The sequence below is a fragment of the Peromyscus leucopus genome, chromosome 17, assembly GCF_004664715.2.
Source record: "Peromyscus leucopus breed LL Stock chromosome 17, UCI_PerLeu_2.1, whole genome shotgun sequence".
Taxonomy (NCBI): Eukaryota; Metazoa; Chordata; class Mammalia; order Rodentia; family Cricetidae; genus Peromyscus; species Peromyscus leucopus.
The window spans coordinates 18,792,388-18,809,006 of record NC_051077.1 but is presented as its reverse complement, the minus strand read 5'-3'; the positions used below and the strand labels follow the sequence as shown (position 1 = coordinate 18,809,006).

General features: G+C 39.0%; 1 protein-coding gene across 14 annotated transcripts in view; it reads left to right on the top strand.

The window, feature by feature from the left end:
* The window catches only part of Nrg1 (neuregulin 1), a 1,050,531-nt gene extending 1,034,924 nt beyond the window's left edge, over positions 1–15,607 (top strand). For 3 of the 14 annotated variants that reach the window (XM_037211541.1, XM_037211539.1, XM_037211540.1), the window contains 4 exons: positions 588–714; positions 2,794–2,924; positions 3,713–3,919; positions 6,513–15,604. In XM_037211541.1, the coding sequence (XP_037067436.1) occupies positions 588–714; positions 2,794–2,924; positions 3,713–3,919; positions 6,513–7,167 (1,120 nt within the window). In that variant the 3' untranslated portion in view covers positions 7,168–15,604. Of the gene's footprint in view, positions 1–587; positions 715–2,793; positions 2,925–3,712; positions 3,924–6,035; positions 6,178–6,512 lie in introns of those variants that run through there. The other 11 variants (XM_037211536.1, XM_037211537.1, XM_037211544.1 and 8 more) reach the window with 7 other exon arrangements.
* The last annotated feature ends 1,012 nt before the right edge of the window (positions 15,608–16,619 follow it).

Below are 16,619 nucleotides of genomic sequence, written 5' to 3'. Positions count from 1 at the left end.
TTTAAAAATCCCATCAGAGCCAGGAGGTGGTGGTGCACGCCTTTAATCCCAGCACTCAGGAGGCAGAGGCAGGCGGATCTCTGTGAGTTCGAGGCCAGCCTGGGCTACCAAGTGAGTTCCAGGAAAGGCGCAAAGCTACACAGAGAAACCCTGTCTCAAAAAAAAAAAAAAAAAAAAAAAAAAAAAAAAAAAATCCCATCCGAAAATTTATAAATGGAACCAGCTTTATCAATTCCATAGCTCAAGGCGTATAAGACCAATAGCTATCTGTATGACATAGACAAAGATATACCAAGATCATTGAGAATTAAGCCAAATACCAGCATATTTGTTTTTTTATTTTCCCTCAGTACAATAGCTACATTTCTATAAGAATTCCATCTAACTATTAAAACCTGCTTTCTAAGGACGTGTGATATTGCTTATTCTGAGATGGAGTGACATATATTTCCCTTCCCCCTTCATCACCACCAATTGAACTGCCTCAAAACTTCTCATTGGTGTTAGCAAAATAAAGATTTGGTTGTAGCAGAAAAAAAATGACTTAAGTACTAGGAACAAACATACTCGCTTTTTTTCCTGTCCAGGAAACAGCGGCAAAAGCTCCATGATCGGCTTCGACAGAGCCTTCGATCAGAACGGAACAACATGGGGAACATAGCCAATGGACCTCACCATCCAAACCCACCACCAGAGAACGTGCAGCTGGTGAATGTATGTTGACCGACCACTGGGAGAACCAAGCATTTGTTTGCCATTCAGGCACACTGAAGTTGGGTTTTTTAAACTTAGGCTATTAACTGCTGCGTATCACAATGGCTTCCAGAGACCCACAGTTTTTGCCAGCAGAAAATAATGAAAGCTATTTGGAAATGGATTTGGTTATTATATTAGCACATCCCTTATAGTGTGTCATTAAGATTTTGAGATAAGGCTTGGCATGGTCTTCGAGGAGGCCATAGCAAGAAGGAAAAACAAAATAAATAATAATAAAGCCAGAATCATAAGGAATATTTAATTTTAGTCATTTAGAAATGAAGGCTACTCCAGTATGTCACTGATTCATAACAAACCAAGCAAAAGACTATGAAGTATTTTTATTAGGGGCCCTTGCTGGTACATGTGACTTTCTGATTCTGATTTCTAAAGGAAGAAACTGGGGCATGAAAAGGTGGGAAATTTCTTAAATATGTTTTAAGGAGCAAAGCTAGGAGAATGTAATATTTGTTTGCTCCCTGTCTCCATCTCTGTGACACCATGCCCTCCAGGGGAAATGCATCCTTAATCCTTCTGTTATTTTTTTCTTATTGTACCATGCACTTGGTTTCTAAGTGTGACTAAATCATAGGCTGCTCCTTGATACCATTTGCCTGTCATCATTGAGCTCTTTTGTATTAAGAGATTGGGACCAGAGTTCTTGCCAGACCTCCTGAATTCTGAAGTGTCATTCTTCATGTTCCAACACAACCCCCATTCTTCCCTGGGAATGTGTGGTCCCCCATTCTTCCCTGGGAATCTGTAGTTAATAGACAAAGCTTGAAATTTGTAATACCAGTTTCTGTCCTGTAAGAGAAGGTATATCTTAGGTGGAGAAGATGAGTCATAGACTCAAGTCTGGAGCTGGTGGTTACTACTGGGGGTTACAACCAGCTGGGGATTACGACCCCCAAGTCTCATAACACGGAATTTGGGGAGAGTTTTGGAGCAAAGGGCTAATAGGCAGCTTTTGCTTTCCTCCTAATAATGGGGTTCACTGTAATGCTCTCCAAGGTCAAAGAATGTGCTCACTACCAGCAAAACTATATTTATTATATATAATATATTATAGACAATGTAATATATATATATATATATATATATATACACACACACACATAATGTGACATAGATTGATATATAATATATAACAGCAACAGTACCATGACTGTCTGGATTGCAATGGTAGCACAAATAACCCCATTTATACCTTATTTCTTTATTACAACAGGCCTAAAACTAATACCAACTCCACTAAAATAATCTTTATAAAGCACTGAGCCCTTCATGCTCCACATCTCAGCAGACTCTAAAGTACCCTAGTCATCAAATATTTCTTTCTAGCCCTTTCCTTGTGGTTTAACTGATTGTACTCAGATTTTTAAAAATCCAAAGATCACCTATAACACTTTAAAGGAACTTTTAAAGCACAGCATCTCACTGTTAGCAGGCAGTAATAGCTACTATGTTATGCTGCTGAAAATAAAATAGATTCATTAAAGATAAAGCCCTGGGCATATACAATTTACTCAGACCTTAAAAATATTGTAAGTCTCTCAAATATTACTCAGCAAGTTAAATTTTTCAGTAGTATCAGTGGGGCCAGCATAGGCATGATGAAATTCAAAGAGGATTTAAAGTATTAAAGTTCACATCTTGTTGTAGTGATATGAAATTTGAAGTAAGTCAGAGGTTATATACATTTTTGTTTCCCTCATATGTCGGTCTTCTTGACCTGGAGAATGCAGACAAGAATAATACTCGACAGAATGCTTGCGACATTTCGGGTATCAGTTGGAAATGAGAGAAATAAAGTTGAGATTTTAGGATCTATCTTGTGCAAACATTCAGAAAGGCATTTTTTTTTAAACTCTATGTATCTAACCTCAAAGCCAGAGTGGTCAGAAAAGTATTTGCCATTGGGCCAGCTGAAAAAGACTCCCGTGAAGCATATGTACAAGAACCGATTTGTACTTGAGTTAGTGTATTTGGGTTTTGACTGACATGAACTTAAGTGGTGTCTCTTTGTTTTTCTAGCAATACGTATCTAAAAACGTCATCTCCAGTGAGCATATTGTTGAGAGGGAAGCAGAGACATCCTTTTCCACCAGCCATTACACTCCCACAACTCATCACTCCACGACTGTCACCCAGACTCCTAGTCACAGGTATGAGGGGGCGAAAATCTCAGAGGGAAGAAATTGTCCTCAGAATTATTTCTTTTGTTCATTACCCTTAATTTTCAATTCCTAACAAAAGACAAAGGAGACAATTAAAAGCAGTAAACTGTCCTGATTTTGAACATTAATAGATTTGTGGTATAAACTGCTTTTACCTTGTAAGCTTAATAAGCCTAATGTTTCCATTAAAAACAATAAAAGTGGTTAGTAATTATTACCTCGTACGCTTGCTGCTCCTCAGTCTAGAAATTGCCGTGGCTTGTGCTCCGCTAGTCACTGAATTGTTGCTCACTACAGGGAAAAAAAAAATCTGTCTAATTCTGTGTGATACTTAGAAGTTTGTTTCTAAGGCTTAGACTTCCCTGAAAGTGCCCCCTGGAAATGCTTACCTAGCTGAGCACTCAGTTCTCTGATGCGCTGGTGGTCTCATGCTGGCTGCACACGCTCTACCGAGTACACAGCACCAGGCTTTCAGTCTTTATGCACAGAACAATGCCTTTGTTGAGACCAGGCCACCCAAGCATGGTGAAACTGCAAAAATACTTAGTACATGGTGGCATTTGATAAATATTTATGGAGTGAATAAACTATGTGTTCACAAACCCAATATGAATCAACATTCTCTTTACAGCCAAGAGATCGTTTTATCAATTCCGGGCTACTGATGTATGGAATACTTGAAATATTTGCCAGAATCATTTTTGTCCTCTGCCATTTTTTTTGCATATAATTACACCACTCTGTCTCACTGACTCTTACATTTCCCCTCTACCCAGCTGGAGTAATGGGCACACAGAAAGCATCATTTCAGAAAGCCACTCTGTAATCATGATGTCATCAGTAGAAAACAGTAGGCACAGCAGCCCAGCTGGGGGCCCACGAGGACGTCTTCATGGCCTGGGAGGCCCTCGCGAATGTAACAGCTTCCTCAGGCATGCCAGAGAAACCCCTGACTCGTACCGAGACTCTCCTCATAGTGAAAGGTAAAACTGAAGGGCAAAGCTATCGTGGAGGAGAACCTCACTCAGTGAGAGAATCCCATGAGCACCTGCGGTCTCACCTAAAGAAATTCGTCCTTATATAAGGGGTGTCATCAGTTCCCCGATACTCCTACTTGATGAAGTCATCCTCCTATTTGGCTGAACGCCTGTCTCCTGAGCTTCTCCCATCATCCCAATGGCTGACAGGCAACAGACTCTTAAAGAGCGGGAGTAATGTGATGTGGAAGGTACAGCCAACATGGAATTCTCAGACCTGACCATAGGTTCAGACTCACTCGGGGTCTTACTTTCTTCAGGCGTAACATTTTAAGGACCCTCATCTAATTCCAATTGGCCGATTGGCCACACTCTCCCTTCATGGCTGATCTGGCCTTATGTTCTCATGTACTAATTGCTCTATCTGTAGCCTCAGTTAAATCAAGTTCAGGGCTATGTCATTGCAGATGGTCATGGGGGAACACCACCTCATGTTCCACCATATTGTATCCTGTTTATGAAATCCCAAGAAGTGATTGGATAAATAAAGGTCTTGTGTGATGAGCCTGGCAACTTTTATAGGTGATTTTTCAAAGCAGATATTGCCTCCAATATTACCCTTTATTCCAGAATGTTTGCATTTCCTTTGGGAAGAGATCCATTTTGGGTTGGAGAAGTAATGACAGAGGAAAAGAATGGAAAAAAATAAACTAGAAGAGGCACTAAATAGGGATATTGAACTTGGACATTCTCCTTGTCCATTTTCACCTATTCTAGAGGAAAGTCACGGCTAGTTGACTTTTTAGCCTATCTGCAAGCTGTTACCTGTTGATTTACCAATCCAACTGGTTTATTTTCTTATTGTTATAGCAGTCTAGTCTTTTTCCATTGACTAAAAGGTCAATACAATGTCAAATCCATATGTATTTTGCAGTTATATAGGTGGAGATGATTTCAAAAAACTTTTCAATTATGGACCTGAAAGCGTAGCAAAGAACCCATTGGAGGCGGTCATGTCAAAGAGCCTATTAATTACCTGCCCATAAAGCAGTTTCAGAAAGGATAGAGTTTAAAGATTCAGTAGTCTCTTTATAACACGTCTGTAGAAGAGTGTGGTCTAAAACTAGCTTAGAAAATTAGTCTTGTATAATTATATTTTTGCATATTGAAGTCTTTCCTGTTTAGTCTTTGTAAAACATACACAGGGTGTAGAATGAAGTTTCTCTTCATTACTATGGCTTGTGTTTGGAGATTCTGTCTGCTAAAGTCGGCATCCAGGCATCACCCAGATACTACCTAGAATTACAAAACAGTCTTGAACTGAAAGATCATGGGAGAAAAAAAGATGAATCACTTGTATGTGTTGGCTGAACTGTGACTAGCATTTCTCAGAGGGTCTAATTTAAGTGCCTTCAAAAAAATATCTGCAGACTTGGACCCCAAATGTTTCAAATACTGAGACACTTGTTCCAGTTTTAAAAACAGCTGGGTCTCACTTCTATATCACCATGAATCATGGATAAATGGGGGCATTAGTAGTCTTCCTTTTTCCTTAGCTGGAGTTCAGAGAGCTCCAGTATCCTGTGTCATCACAGGTCACATCGAATTAGACTCTGTTGCTGTGTACTGCTAGCATTGTTAACAAAAGCTGAGGGAAATGAGTCAGACTCAGTCCAGAGTACAGGTGATCTTGTTCTAGGGAAGGTATAGTGCTGCAAAACAGGAATACAGTGTCTGGACTGTAATGGTGGCATTCGCAAACATAATATGTCATAAGATATCATGGTACTCCCACCCCTTGTGTATACATAAAAGCTTGCTAGGCACTTGGGAGAATCTTTGGCAAGTATCCCCAGAAGGAAACCAAAGACTGATGCAATGGTGGGATTTGGAAGAGCAGTAGATGGGAGATTGGAGTTAGTGTCCGCTGTGGTAACATGAAACCAAATTATGGTTCCTATCAGACTTACCTTGGAATGTATTGCACCCTGAAATGGACAGTTGCAAGTTGAATGTTAACTAGTAGCATTTCATGAAAATTTCAAACTTCAAAGCACACAAATGTACTACACTGTTATCAGGAATAAATCTTGAAGTTACTATGCTCTTTTTTTTTCATAAGACATAACCTTATAGCTGAGCTAAGGAGAAACAAGGCTTACAGATCCAAATGCATGCAGATCCAGCTGTCAGCAACTCATCTTAGATCCTCTTCCATTCCCCATTTGGGCTTCATTCTCTAAGACCCCTTGGCCTTTAGGAAGGTATAGTATTTAAGAATACTTCTTTCCCTTCTAAGTCCCCAGGAGCCTCCTTTTCTTGGCTCACATACTTTTATTTGAATTCTTGATGAGACTAAACTCTCGAAAGCTTTAATGAGCTAGATGATTTAGCTGATCTTTGCATGATTCCTGTAAGGAAACTCTTGGCTTTATAATGATAGGATCCAAGGGTGCTGCACTTGTAGTGTAAAACTTAAGTATTCGATGATGACTGTTCTCTGACTATATCCCATGTTGAACTCTGTCCCCCCCCACCCCTCCCTGCTCTATGCCTCTTATTCCACTACATTCATGTGGGGTATTCTGTGCTCACACAGGTATGTATCAGCCATGACCACCCCGGCTCGTATGTCACCTGTAGATTTCCACACGCCAAGCTCCCCCAAATCGCCCCCTTCGGAAATGTCTCCACCTGTGTCCAGCATGACGGTGTCCATGCCCTCCATGGCAGTCAGCCCCTTTGTGGAAGAAGAGCGGCCGCTGCTCCTTGTGACGCCACCAAGGCTCCGAGAGAAGAAGTACGATCAGCATCCCCAGCATCTCAACTCCTTTCATCACAACCCGGCACATCAGAGTACCAGCCTCCCCCCCAGCCCACTGAGGATAGTGGAGGATGAGGAGTACGAAACAACGCAGGAGTACGAGCCAGTTCAAGAGCCTGTTAAGAAACTCACCAACAGCCGGCGGGCCAAAAGAACCAAGCCCAATGGCCACATTGCCAATAGGTTGGAAATGGACAGCAACACAAGTTCTCTGAGCAGTAACTCAGAAAGTGAGACAGAAGATGAAAGAGTAGGTGAAGATACGCCATTCCTGGGCATACAGAACCCCCTGGCAGCCGGTCTTGAGGTGGCCCCTACCTTCCGTCTGGCTGATAGCAGGACTAACCCAGCAGGCCGCTTCTCCACACAGGAAGAATTACAGGCCCGGCTGTCTAGTGTAATCGCTAACCAAGACCCCATCGCTGTATAAAACCTAAATAAACACATAGATTCACCTGTAAAACTTTATTTTATATAATAAAGTATTTCACCTTAAATTAAACAATTTATTTTATTTTAGCAGTTCTGCAAATAGAAAACAGGAAAAAAACTTTTATAAATTAAATATATGTATGTAAAAATGTGTTATGTGCCATATGTAGCAATTTTTTACAGTATTTCAAAAACGAGAAAGATATCAATGGTGCCTTTATGTTATGTTATGTCGAGAGCAAGTTTTATACAGTTACAGTGATTGCTTTTTCACAGTATTTCAGCAAAACCTCTCATAGATTCAGTTTTTGCTGGCTTCTTGTGCATTGCATTATGATGTTGACTGGATGTATGATTTGCAAGACCAGCAGCTGTCCTCTGTTTGCTTCAAGTAGTGCCCAACCAGTACTGTCTTGAAATGGCACATCCGTCCAATACTCCTCTATTTTGTATGACATCTTTGCTATCCGAATATGAGATGAGTTCTCTCTACTCTGTCAGCCAAAGGTTTGCTTCACCGAGCTCTGAGATAATAGTAGACCCAACAGCATGCTACTATTACATATAGCAGAGAACTGCATTAAGTAATGTTAAAAGTTAGGAAGAAAGTAATACTGTGATTTTTAAAAACAAACTATATTATTAATCAGAAGACAGCTTGCTCTTGCTAAAAAAAAAAAAAAAAGGAGCTACCATTGACTTTAATTTTACCTTTTTAGTTGTTGTTCTTGACAAAGGGTAACAGCTTCCAGTACAGCTTAGAAAGTGGGTTCTGGCTTGCTATCAGGATAAATCGAACAACTTAGACAGGACTCAATTTCACTTTCTCTCTGGGGGAATGATCCAGCAGCTCATCTGTTGACCAACCAACCACAGCTGCTAAAGGTGCAATCCTTTCTGACATATTTTTTTAACTGACTGGTTGAACCCTCTTCTCGGCTCCAGAAGAGGCACATCATGTCATGAAGCCCCAAGAGTACACTCAGCCATCTGTCCAAACCACTTGTAGAGTACAATGTGCCTGTAGTACATAGCAGTGACTTGGCCATTGTAGGAAAATGTTCCACTTGTAGAGTGTTTAGAAGGAGTGAATGTGTAGAAGTCACAAGGGGAAAAGCAGCTCTGCGACCCAGTTGACATCTTACAAGTTTGGTTGGCCACACCTTTCTCCCTGTTACGTTTCTCTTATGTTCAACATTGCCTTGATTAAGTCATAACTATGCATGAATATTTTTTGCCAGGAATGGCCAATGTGCATGTGATTTGTGATGAGCAAGAACTTTCCACAGTGATGCCTCACTAGGGAATGTCAATAGTATTGGGAAGATTGCACCTTTTCTTGCAGAAGTGACCCCCACCTGTGGACTGATCTCTCTCCATAGATAGCCTGTATCTTTCATTTCTCCTCTCTTAGTATTTTTTCCCATACTGTCTCAACAGCAGGACTAAGATTGGTTTAAACTCTGTATGTTCTCTTATGATTGTAAAGCCAACGAATGCTTATGGATATTAAAATATGAACAACTGTTAGTACAGAAAGAAAAATTGGGGGAAGGGGATAATCCCTCAGAACCTTTTATATTCCCTTCCTGTTATCTGTCGATCAGGACTGGGGCTTATTGAGTTTCTAAGTAGGCTCCTAGGAGTCACATATGGGAAATAGTTGAACAGGGGATTGGCAAAGTCAATGACAATTATCGATTCTTGTTCCCAGTTGAACTGAATCTATTTTCTATACCAAATCTTTGCTATAAGTCAAGGGAAGTAATAACACACAGGTAGGTCTCAGAAGAACACTGAAGGCTGACCACAAGTCCATGTGTTACACTCCTCCATGTTTCTAAGAGAAGCTTGTCTGTTAGTATTTGATGTCTCACATTTCTTGTCACTGTTCATTGGATAGCTTCTCTGTGCTCAGAGTGTTGCCCTCCTTTGCTTCTTAGCCATCCAGAATAATGCCTACTGGTGAAAGCCTCACTGGCTTCCCAATGCTGCAGATGGTCAACTCTTCACAGGGAGGAAACGTCAGCAAGCTTGAAGATATTTTCTCTACTTTATACTGACTTTGAAGGCCTTCATTCTCCTATCATTCAATAAAGAACATTCTTTACTGTTATCTCAAAACTCTTAATTCAGTTCCCAGTTAGTTGGTCACTGGGCTATTGAGAAAGTCCCTTCTTAAAAAAAATAGACTCTCCTGATTAAAAACAATGAGCAGCATTTTACTAGCATAAAAAGCTCTATAAATTTGCAAATTGCAAATATATGTGATCTTTTTTTTTTCTTTTGTGCTTTTTCTGGCAATCCACACTTGTCTTATTAGTTGAGAAAGCCTTTTCTCTAAGAGAACATAGTTTTCTTGATGAGAACAGGCACTTGGCTTCTCAGGGCTACCTGATGTAGCCTCTAGATTTATGTTTTAGGGATGTCTCTACAATGCTTCGCTGCCAGGTCTTACTCCACCATCCTGTTTATAAATCCAGGCAGAGCTGTAGCAATGCAAAAGAATGCACACCTGTGTTCCTGGCATGTGTGAAGATGCCTTGCATTTTAAAGGAGTACAGATTACTCAGAATTTAACAACAACTTTGTTTCTTGGATCTGAAATCAAAACTACTGAGAGTTACATAGCGGGGTATAGTAGACACCAAACTCCTTTTGTATTTACTCAAGATTTGTTTTCTGTCCTGCTTTGTGCTCTTTTTCTCCCCCTACTTTCAAGAGTGCCTGGTGGACAGCCTTCTGCTTTCTACAGAATGGTCCTCTGTGTAAGAGAGAATGTATCTCAAGCAGCAATATGCCATCTCTTTCTTGTTTCTGTGTGACTGTCTATACAGGTGGAGTCTATTCAGGGTAACTTTTTCTGTTATCTATTCCTCTTTGGGCCTGAGGTTGAAGGTATATATATATGGCTCCTACAAGTGAATAAGGAAGATCTGACCTTCTCTTTTAGTCCTAGCTGCATTCCAGCAGCTGCAGGGATTTCTGTCCACTAAGATCCATGACATACTATCAAGAAATGCAGGCAAAATGAAATGGCCACAAATCACAATTTCTATTATATATTCTTTTGTAAATACATATTGTATAGTACTTGGATGTTTTCTTAAGTCATTTACTGTCTTTATGAGTTACTGTTAGGTTTTACTCTCATACTGTATAACATTGTAAATAACATAATGTCCTTTATTATTTATATTTAAGCATCTAACATAGAGAATTGTTTTCATATAAGTTTAAGATAAATGTTTAAAATATATGTTTTTTCTTTGCTTTAAAATTATGTACCTTTTCTTTTTTCATTTTTTAAAGAATAATTTATTGTTCAGGAGAAAGAATATATATGTAATTGAAACTATTTGAAGAATGCACATTTGAAGGCCATGAGGTACTGATAAACTAAAGAATTTATTATCTCAAATACTAAGCAATAAGTAATTGTGATTTATTTAAAGTTTTGTTCATTTCCCAAGAAAGTCATACTGCAATAAAAATGCTACTCTATGGAGACATGAGCGTGTTGCTCAGCAGACTAACGTTGCAGTCTGCTGGAGCAGTACTTTTCATCTACCCATGACAGCTGTACTGTCTAGGACTGTGCTTCATGGACCTAGTGATCATCTTGTCTCTGTTGATTTTGATGCATTGCCCATCTCTGAGTCACCTCCCTCCTGACTCTGTTTAACACTTCATTCCTTGCTTTAGGAGACATATAATCAAGCAATAGAATGCTCCATTCCACAGCCACCAAACCTCCATTCACAAAGGCATCAGAGGGAAATACTGCGTAACTTTCTGGATCCTGCTTGCTGATATGTTCTGCAATGACATCAAGAAACTTTTTCTGATTAGTGGCAATGACTTATGTGCCAATCCTATGCAAACATAAGAGAGAGCAAAAGCTATCATGGTCCATACATTTCAATGGCCACAGTAGCCTCAAAGACAGCTATGCTAAACTTCCCCTGTAATGTCTTTAAATTTACTCCCCATCACGCATACCATTTTATAAGAAGGCTAAGGAGCAATGACTTTACTCTCCTCATTCTGTCAATAAAGCAAACTGATGCCCAAAGTACTGCTCAGGGAGGGACCTATGCACGAAATATTCCTCACATTCTAAGACTCATCATAGAATGAATATAGTGCTTTTTAAATTAAGATTAACCTTATGAAGCCATATTTTAACAAATAGATATTTGTGTGTGATTTTTTTTATATATTTCAACCATTCTACTCATTATCTCAGATAGATGGAGAGCATTTAAAAGATATATAATAAGTTAACCTGCTTTGGAGTTTGAACATAACCTGGGATTTCCTGTTAAAGTTTACCTCCACATGTAGACACAATTCCTGTTAACACATTATAGCACTACGAACATCATTCTCAAGCAGTCTAGATGTCCAGGAAACTTAACTTTCTGAAGCCACAAAGTGAACACATTTGTCCACTAGTCATTCAGCTGACAAGCCAAGTATCATATCAGAAGATGAAAGAATATTTAAAAGTTAGATTCTGGGACCCTTTCCTCAATTTATGTTGTAAATTTGCCAACTCCATGCTCAAACTAAAAGCTGCAAGTGACAATATTGATAACTTATGATAGACATGTTTAACTAAGTGGTCATGCCATGTCAGGCAGAAAAGTATGTGAAGAAAGGTAGTGTAGAAAAATGAAAACTCAATTCTAGTCAAAGTAGAGTCTAAATAATTACTATTGTTCTCCAGTTGTGTTTGACTCTTGGGTAACAAATCTAGGCTGGTTCTACAAACTAGGAAGACATCTGTTTTTCCAAGCAGTCTACAGAAATTTTTCTTCTCTCTTCCAGTGATGAATCATCAAAGGGTTTAATGTCAAGGATTTGAGGATAAGTCAAGCTGGGCTGAAATCTAAAGACTTAAGATACTGGAAGGAGTGGGAGTTTCAGTTGATCTTAGCATCATGTTGTACTCTGTATGGATTCTCCTCTCAAAACTGATAAATTGAAAAATAATTTATGGAAACAATTACTCCAAATGATTAATTTGGTAGCAACTGAGAGCTTCATACTTAGGAAGGAAAAACCTTTCTATTGGTTTAAGAAACTGCAAATTGTACCGTAGAAGGTAATTGTTAGAAAGGGCAGTACATGCTCTATACATATCTGTAGAACTTACTGACACCCTCATTCTGCAACTCTTGCACCTCTCTATTGGTGAGCTATTGGTTTTTAACTGGTTGAACTTAAAAGCATCACCTACCACAGGAAATGGTTTTGTTACTATAAAATATCATGATCAATGTCTTTTTATAAGAATAATGAGAGACAGAGAATGTAGCGCTGAATCAACCCAAGGATCTTTTCCTAAATGTCCTCTTTCAAATGGACTTACTAGAACAGAAATTTATGGAGGAAAAATTTTCTCACCAACCTATGTTCAACAAAGCTAAAGAATTGAATATCTTTAATGTCTTATTATAAATTTACTCATACAGAATCAAATTATTAAATAGTAATATTTTATACTGTTTATTACTTAAAATACCTTGTATCTTTTTGCTTCATGCTAGAAAAAAAAAATGGTGAAAATTTAAGCCCGGGAAAGTTAAAACTCATTCTCAGAACAATCTGTCTACTGAGTTGTAAAGGTATTGTAGATACCTAGTTTCTCTCCATTTCTTCCCTGGCACTAGCCTAGCAAAATGAGCATTTTCATTTACAGATCTCTTAACATAGTGTGAGTTATATCTAAATCAGCTTTTATTTTGGGAGAATGAACCTTCCAGTCTTTGGTTTGCCGATATTCTGGAACCCAATTTGCTCAATGTAGCAACTCTATGCTTCTTCCCTAACCTCAGCTTTTTAAGGAAATGCAAATATTGCCATGGGAGTGAATTCACAATTTTGATATATAGGTGGCAGATTCTAGTCAAAAGGAGGGCTTTTTTGGTCAGAACAATGTTCTTAACACTTAAATTTTGTGGACATGGGCAGCTTCCTCCTCCCACCTTCCTTAACTGGAAGGCTGTAGTTCTGTGAAGTTTAAACTGGAACCCATGTAAGGAAACTAGAAAATGTCTAGTACATAGGGAGTATTCAGATAGCTTCCTTTGTCCCTCCTACAGATTCTTAAGTTTGGAGACTTAAGTTTCTCAGTTTTAAATAAAGTATACTTCATTGCACGAGCTGACCAGAAAAACCATTTCACCAACCCCATGTCAGCGAGAAAATGCCTTTTCAGCAACAAATATATGAGAGGCGTTGCCACCAAGTAACATTTAAAGTAGCAGTTTTAAAAACTAAGATCTTTGTGCGCTTGATGAGCAGTTTGCTTCTTGTGTAACAAAGCCATGCCATGTCAGTTCATTAATGTTTTAATGGCTTGTGATAATCTCTGAGAAAATTAAAGACACAGACTCATTGTGTAGTTTTCATAATGCTACCTTCAAACTTTATTGTAAATTTCTAATAGGACAATCAATAACTTCTCTTAATCCTGCAGAACATCTGATCTCTAGACACCCATTGGCCTTAATTTTATACATAATGTTCACATATAAGTGTATTTCTTTGAAAAGGTATAATCCCAGTCAAGGCCTTCAGGCTGATAAGACTAGGGAAGTCTCAGATTAATACCAAAATCATGTATCTTTTATGGATGCTCAGACCCACCCCATTATCTATCCAGTAACTCTTCAAGTTTTAACTTACTCTTCACTCCATGCATAAAATAAGAATCTTTTCTCATCTATATGATACAATTGATAATTTATAAACTTGAGCTCTTTTAATTCAGTCTTTTAGTCTTTTAAAATGTGATCATGCAAGAGTATGTGACTTAGGCTCATGATATTAATCACCATGCTTGCAAATAAGTATTGTTAATAGCAATGGAGTCTGACATAATTGTTTATGTATAATCTTCCCTTTAAATGAAGCATTTTTTATTGAGAACAATTGTTAACTCTAGTTTATCACAAAAAAATGCAAAGGAATATTTTCTCGTTTTTAAAAATATAGTCTTTTAGGTAGACACTTTGTGCCTCTGATCATTAGCATCATGAATGGAGCAGGCATTGGTCATCACCAACTTTCAGTTTACTAGATCTCTGCCAGGTTCCTGGAAATTCCCACTACTGTGGTTATCCAGACTCCCGTGGTCCCTTAAAATGGAGCCTAAAGTGAGCTTTTTAATCCTTTTCTAGGAAGAAGCTTCATTTGGGATATCGATTTGTAGCTAGCAAGGTATCCAAACCCGTAGGTCCTCAGCAATTTCCACCATGGAGAATAAGGAATAGAGTACTACATGTGACAGCTTGTGTCTCCATTAACCACACCCTTCTGGTTATGAGCTGCTGTTGCATTCACACAGGAATCCCTGCTCAGCCTCCAGCCTCCCCACTTTACTCTTCCAAGCATCTCCCTTCACTGATTGCAGAATGCAAACATGCTAATTATGTTAAGGGATCATTGCAGATTGTACATGCATACCAAATTCCCACAGTCCCTCATAATGATGTGCAAATATTATGTGTCCATTAAAAACTCTAAAATCATAAAATTATATAACCTTCATACCTTGATCAAAAACCTAGAAATGATTGAATTTAAAGAGAATTCAAGGTAATATTTTTGAACTGAGACACCTTTCTTGGTAAACCTTTGGGAAAGTTTTGGGGGTGATGGTGGTACAGCTTTTCCATTACTGGGCCACAGCCTTCTCCACCACTCATGTGGGAGCTCACTCTTTGAAGAGTTGGGTGTCCAGACAGGACTTAGGAGTAAGGTGATCACTTTCTTCCTGTGAAGATGTTAAAACGGAGACGCAGGGTTTTGCTCAGGTTAAAACCACATCAATTATCAAAGAAGCAACTACTGTTGGGAAATAGTCCCACAACTTATAAAGGCAACCTGACATCCACAGACTAAGCCACACTAGAACACTATTCGACATGTCTCCCTCCGCACCAACTGGGTGACAAATGACTGTCAAATCGTTCTATCTCCTCCTCCATAACCTTGCTTCGTCCTTCGTTTCTTGCTGTCATTCTCTGCCTCAGGGCCACCAGCATCCTGACTGAACTGCTTCATCTGCTCCTGTGGGCCATCCTTCACATTCTGGTGTCCTAACTCTCACTTCTTAGCAGGCTAGACTGCTGGTTAAACCATGGCTCCCCATGGACTAAACTCCTCAGCCTGACCTAAGAGACCCTTCACAGTCTCATTCTATGAGATGGCTCTAGCTTGTCTCCTACCATCATTGTTCATTCCAATCTTGTGATTTTCTGTTCCTGAAGTACACCACATTGATGTTATCGAATCCCAGTCATTGGCATACCAACTTCATATTATTGCCATGTACCTCTTGTATTATTATTTGCATATTGTTTTTGATTGACTGCATTTTAACTAAAATAAAGTCATTTCAAATAAAACTTTGTGTGGGTACCATGAATAGAAAACTGCAATTAGTTGCCGTAATCAAAATAAATTGTAAAAATAAGTATAATCAAAATGAAACATTTTCTAGTTCTAGCAAGAGACCATTATCTGCTGACATCTCAGAACACAATGCCTCTTCTCAGATAAGAGGGAGACAAGCAAGCATTACAGAAAGTGAAAACACATTCATGAAGCATGGGAAGATATATTCCTTCCGTTTCTTGGGACTAAGATGGAATTGATGAGGAAGTTGCTTCTGCTTTTTTTTTTATTAATTATTGTCTAATGCTTGGTGCTATATCAATGTGGATACATTTAGTCATCCCTGCATCTTAAGAGGCACATACCTGCCCTGGCCTAGACTTCATTTTGCTAGAATTCCCTTCTCCACTTAGCCTCCTGATAAACATTCTTATCTTTCCTGTGGGTAAAACAAGTCTCCATCTGTGGAAATTGTCTCAGGGAGAAATTCTGCCTTTCCTGAATGGTGCTTTTCTCTTGCTCCCTCCTAGCATGCTGTGCATTTTTCAACAGTGTTTTCTATTTACCTCACACTTGTAATCACCTGGAATTCCTTCTGCAAAAGACTGTGCATCCACTGAGTACACAGACAACTGTCCTCAGTGTGCATGTTGACGGACTAGCACAGGGCTCAGAGCACAAGAGACGATGTCAAAAGAATAAAACATCAGTGGCCAGAACAGGAGCTACTTATACAGATTTAAGACGATGTGAAGAATCCATGTAATTTAAAGCACTTTAAAAGCCAAGAACAAAAGAGGAGCCCATGGGTTCTTTTTTTTAAAGTAGATAACTAGAATTAAGCTTCCTAAATTGTAGTCTCAAAGAAGCAAGCAAAACACCCCAAACCAAAAAAGTAGATCCATCGTCTGAAGAATAGGAGTTCCTGGTTTACACCAGATTTTGTAGTGAATTCATACACATCCCACATAACTTTTGTACTTAGTCTGGCTATGTCTCCACTGCCTCCCCCTGACCTAAAATTAACCCTTCAACTCTATC